The sequence below is a fragment of the Achroia grisella genome, unplaced genomic scaffold (assembly GCF_030625045.1).
Source record: "Achroia grisella isolate CSIRO2021 unplaced genomic scaffold, CSIRO_AGI_Agris_v1 utg359, whole genome shotgun sequence".
NCBI classification, from domain to species: domain Eukaryota; kingdom Metazoa; phylum Arthropoda; class Insecta; order Lepidoptera; family Pyralidae; genus Achroia; species Achroia grisella.
Window position 1 is genome coordinate 1,355,092 of NW_026712817.1, and position 6,000 is coordinate 1,361,091.

At 36.4% G+C, this 6,000-nt stretch overlaps 1 protein-coding gene across 1 annotated transcript in view; it reads left to right on the forward strand.

Annotated features, from left to right (window-relative positions):
• LOC131843908 (protein jim lovell) overlaps nt 1-5,721 on the forward strand; it is a 29,916-nt gene extending 24,195 nt beyond the window's left edge. Inside the window, exons 2-3 of the mRNA XM_059192692.1 lie at nt 72-200; nt 1,608-5,721. Of these exons, the coding sequence (XP_059048675.1) occupies nt 72-200; nt 1,608-2,254 (776 nt within the window). The 3' untranslated portion in view covers nt 2,255-5,721. The remainder of the gene's footprint in view (nt 1-71; nt 201-1,607) is intronic.
• Nucleotides 5,722-6,000: the final 279 nt, after the last annotated feature.

Here is a 6,000-nt window from a genome sequence, read left to right on the forward strand (position 1 = left end):
CCTACTACAACTATACTTTACTCGTAAATAAAATAAAACATTTTATATAATGCAATTGGTTTATTCTGCAGTGTTCGGGCTGGATTCGCCCCTAGGCCTTTTCCCGCCGGGGATGGAGCACAAGATGTACCCACTGATGGACGTGGAACACAGGGGACCGCCGTTAGATACACAACTCTTCACAAACGTCAAAAAGAAATGTAAGTATTTTTTTAAGGGTGATAATGGAATGATGTACCCGCCTATCGGTTTACGCTGGCAGGGCACCGGTGGAGCATAGAGGTGGTATTTAGGATAAAATAGCATTACTTTATATCTCGGACAATTAAGGAATTTTTGTTATGCGAAAGTTGCGGTATATATGAATAATATTTTATAATACCAGCAATTTTTTGACGCGTATTTATTATACAACGCGGCCTATGAAGGAACAAATTAACCTAGTTACAATTGGTCATATGGATACATGCTATTTTCGAATTATTTGCTACCATTTCATTAAATTATCATAAAGACTAATCCAATACATACATACACAATCATAAACACTAACTATGAATTATATGTATTAATAAATAATATTGCCTTGAGAATACAAAGAATTTAATCTTTGTATTCTCAATGCAATATTATTTATTAACATCACTAGTAAATACATTTTATTATATTCGAAAACAATGAACAAGTACAATATTACGTAACAAACAATGAGAGATGTAGGTAATAATAGTGCACAAAATGCATCGGCATTTTGCAAAGCCATCACACATCTAGCAGACTCATATCGCAATCGCTCCGCGCAAATGTTAAACGCCCATTGTTTCCGAGCAATGTTTATTAAGACGATCTGATAACGTATCTCATAGGGGAAGAGAACGGGCGGCGGCGACTCTAACGTATGCTTTGAATGCAATGTGGGGCCGGTAGCTCTGCGAGCGTCGGCGTCGGCGTCGCATCCACGTCGACACCCGGCACAATAGTCTCCGATCGATCCCGAGACGAGCTGATGCATGCCTCGCTCCTTTATAAAATGCTAACGAGCTACAAATGAAAAACATCCTTTTAATTTGAGCCGGTGCGCGGCACAACTCGCGTGACCCAAGACGACTATTAAAAGAAAAACTAATTTCCATAATAAAACATCATACCGCAGGTAATCCGAAACGTTCTTCGAATTATCTGATCGGAATCGAGTTAACGTGCTCCGCCGAAATTATAAAACTATAAAGTTACGTGGGGCGACATCGCCGGCATATGCATGTCCGTATTACTTTTTGACAAAACTCACCATAATAGTCGCGTGCTCGTAACGAATTAATGACAAATCGCCGCCAACAAAATGTCCCGCAACCCGCTCATTTCAGTACACGGAGTTATTGCTCAGCCAAAACACGGTTATTAGATAGTGGTGCATTCGCGTAATGCCGCGGTGGCGCACGGCGCACGGCACACGGCACATGTCGTGCACCGCCCGCCTGCACTCTGCTCGCACGTAACTCATACCACTACTTACACTGTTCATATGTACCTAATGAACCTACTTAACGCAGTGCGATATAAATTTTGATATTGACTGTTTTACTAAATACTTTTGTATTCTTTAACAGGGAGACCGAAAGGGCAACACAGCGCACCACGAGGCGGTCCACCCAGGTCGTGGACGAACGCCGAACTTACAGAGGCACTGCAACACGTATGGAACAAGAAAATGACTACGAGTCAAGCGTCAAGAATCTTTGGTATACCTTACAATTCGCTATTGATGTATGTACGCGGAAAGTATGGTAAGAGTTTAAAGCTAGAGCAGCTCCGGAAAGACTGCATCGGTGGGCCGCTCGACGTACTTAATCTGAATTCTGGCAACAACAACAACAACCACCCGCCGAGTAAACATCACGATAAGGACGACCATCAAAACTCAAGCCAAAGACCTGCGAGCTCCGAACCGGATATCTCTTCAAATCCTATGTTCAACCCGTTCCCTCAAGGGTTTTATCCTGAGTTTCCCCCGGGCTTCCCGATGCCGCTGAATATGTTGCATCTACTCCCGCCGAACGATAAAGCGCGGGAACTGTATCAGTCCATGCCGATGGCTCTAGACTCACTGTCGGGCGTGACAAAAGAAGAGGACTGCAAGAGTGACCGGTCGAAGGAGAACTCTGCGGACGAGGAGGGCGACTCGTACCGCGCACCCTCGCATCCGCCGCATCCGCCTGATAACCGTACACTTCTCCATCACAACGGGCAAGATTAATTGCACCGTCTTCCAACTGTAAACAAAGTCTTCGAATCTCACTGTACCTTCGGCTGCTAAACGAGGACCTTATAGTAAGATCTTATGGATGTACTAGCTGGTCGCTCTATTACGGACTAAACTAGATTAGGTATCGAATGAGAAACACTTGAGGATATAGGTAAAACTGGAATTTGGTTAGTGAATTACCAAATTATTCAGAATGAAGTTACCTTTTGTGGGTACCTAAGAAGTTCTTTATTATTTTTATCTATTTTTGTAGATCCTTTTCAATATACTACAGTACCTTTACCATATATTTATGGGTGGTACAAACTGTTTTCGTATTTTTTAAATAACTTTTCTTTGAGTCTGTAATGAGACGGGTTCTCTGCGCGTACGTTATGTGGGTATGATGTGCAATATTTGCTCGGAGATGGATATTACTTATGATCTCTATGAAATGCACTATAAAAGTTTCAGTTTTGCTATGTGTTTCCCCAAAAACTGTGTAACAATATTTTTAGAGAGTATTTGTGAACACCTCCGTAGCTCGCGACGAGCGACGTCCACATTAAAATTAGTTAAATTTATATTTAAAGATGTGTTAATATTGTAAATGTATATTATATCGCGCGTAAGTGATAGGCGATAATTTATTCCGAAGGAGTGCAATAAGTATGAAAGGTGTTGTGATTGTTATCGTTAAGACTTTCTGAATACATTTTTATTGTTAACATTCCATTGCAACATTCCACGTTAGGTGGTCGATTACCCCATATCGTTTGTGGTGTAAACTGCCCATATTTTGTTTAGTGTAAGAAATATGTTTCGCTTGGTACGATAAGGTCCCTGTTGTGTTACAATCCCAATGTAGATATTATGTGTTAAATGTGCGATTCCATTTCTGCATTTCACCAAAGTTTGTAAAATATTTCGTAATAATAGATTATATTCGATGATAAACAATTTTAAATGTAAATAGTTATTGATAAATTTAATTGGGGGGATGGGGATATAAAGAAATAACCATTATTATGGACATTAAGTGTCTAAAATGGTAAAGAGTAGTGTATTTGTAATTGTTGTAGTATTTAGTGAAGTGATTAACAGTGAACTGTTCTGGTAGGGAAGCTGGCACGATACAGATGGTCCGCGTCGCACTAGTCAAACATTTGCCACTGACACCAACAAACCGCTGAGTTCCATCACAACCATTGTACCATCTAACTCAGTCGTCACGACACCCAATTGTACAAATTCCACTGCAATTGATAACTGCAAATGAAGTGTCAAGGTACTGTATAGAATTACAAGTCTATATTATATGTTGATTCTGATTAAGGTTTCGTTGGAGGCTGAAATAATTCAGCTGAAAATCTGAACGTAACTCATTCCGTATTACTGTTGTTCTTTATTTTAAAAGATTATTTTTTTAATATCTGCTCTAATCTAGATATATTAAGTTATCTTAATCATTTTGTACTTAATTTTCACTTGTTATTTTTCCATTTCAATAATATATTTACCATTTAAGATTACTACTTAATTACAGTGAAAGTTAAGTAAATTATGATTAATACTATTACCTACAATATTGTAAGTCAACTGGTTTTAAATTTATGCAAGGCTCACAGTAATCCAGGATGAATTGCGTTTGATTGTTTTTCTCTCAAAAGCTATCTGAACGACCAATTCAACGTACCAAAGGACAGTGCGCGTCAGGTTAGACAAATTAAAGTATCTGCACTCAATGTTCAAATAAAAAGGAGCTTTCAAGATTTTAGTGAATAATAATGAAAGTTAGAATAAATCGAGGTTCAATCCTACCTGGCTTTAGATAATTGTATACAATGATTTCATATTGATTAGTGGTACCAAGTGACTAGAAACGTAAACGGTCTACTTATTGTATATACGATTTATTTGTATAGCTATTATTGATTTTTAACTATGTTGAAATTTTAATGTTTCCTTTATAACTATGCTATGAACATTCCCAAATAAGTAACAGTATTTTCTTTGTTATTGTCTCGCAACAATCGAGCGCACCCAATCATCTCCAGCGCGAGAAATCCACGAATCATTAAATTTATTTCATTAAAATATGATCAAAGACACATTTTAAACTGCAAAAACTCGTTAACAGAAGACTGAACACTATTTACGACTCTATTTTGTATAATTCTTGTACATTACACAATTAACACAGTAATTCTGACCGACAGCTAGCCTCACACAGCACGTATAGCAGGAATAGAGCACCTAGTGTCACGTCATACCTATAACAATATTATCATTACAGGGATTTTATATATAAACTAATTACATCGTATTATTGAATATTGAACTATAGTTTATCGGCATACTATTGCTTTCACTAATTTGCATTTATTGGTTTTTATAGAAGCTACATATTCCATGACTTTATGATATCTCACGTAGGTACCTACTTAATTGTAAAATATATAAGGTCGATGGAATAACTAATAATGTCTGTATAAAAATACATGTGCCAAAAAAATATCTTTATCAGCACCATGTTTGGGTAACGATGGCTATCTATGTTGGTCAAGCGCTTTAACGTTTCCAAGCCTCCGCCACAATCGCTCTCTATAATATAATTTTATATTAGACCATAATTTCCTATTATTTCTATTTTTATGTTGTGAACATGTGATTGTATATTGTGTTGTCGGACAATTACCTAATTCGTACAAATTCAGCAGTATTAGAGTGATTTTGTTAAAGTTTTAATTGAGACGTTTTAATTAAGTTTGTTATTTGTTAATAAGATTGAAGAAATAATTATATTAATAAGTTATATTGGAAGTTCCGCCCCGGCGGAAGTCCCGCGTGTTCATTCCACATTAGGTCCGAGTTGCGTTGTTCTACTTGTATGCCTAGTGCTTCAGTTCCTGTAGTAATTGATGGTTTCCTTCTCAAGTCTAGACCTGCGGCATGTGACAGGCGCTACCGACTAACTACTTACTTGATCATCGGCTTCTCGGCACTTTTCATTAAGCATAGATAATTATTACAAATGAATTTCATCAGGAGCCAAATCTAAGGACGTAAAGTATAGTTAATATATATAAGACATTGCGTACTTATTTTTAGTTGATAAACATGTGATTCTATTAATTTAGTAGATACAAATATTTAGTTCCTTCATTTTTGTTACGAGTATTTATATATATGTATAATTGCAATGGTTTAGCTTTTAAATAATTGTTCTCTCCCATAAAGAGTATAATTAAATATAAGTTGTGTAATTTAATTTGTTGTATTTTGCTTAATATAATGACAAATTAAATGATATCGTTACATTAGAGTGTAAAAAAGATTATCTATTTGATCTTAAATAATACGAAAAAATATTTATGTTCTAGTATCATTCTATCGTGTAATTGAATTGAAATGATGGAGCGATGTAGTAAAATTCGTTTACGGTCACCGACGTAAAGTGTAAAAATAAAAAATATGAAATACCACTGCGCTGTTTCATTCTCTCGCCCACAACGATCTTATATTACCAAAAACATACATAGTTGTTAATGCAACTGGATTACTACTACATACTAGAATATTTGAAACAAACTGAGGAACGAAAGTCCGATAAAAAAACACAATATGTGATATCACATTAATCATACCCTTTTATTTTGTTTAATTTAAATACAATTTTATTACAAAATTACACTAACCGGTGGATATTGTGAGTGCTTACAAGAATGTCCGACATACACACCGTATTGAGCAAATGC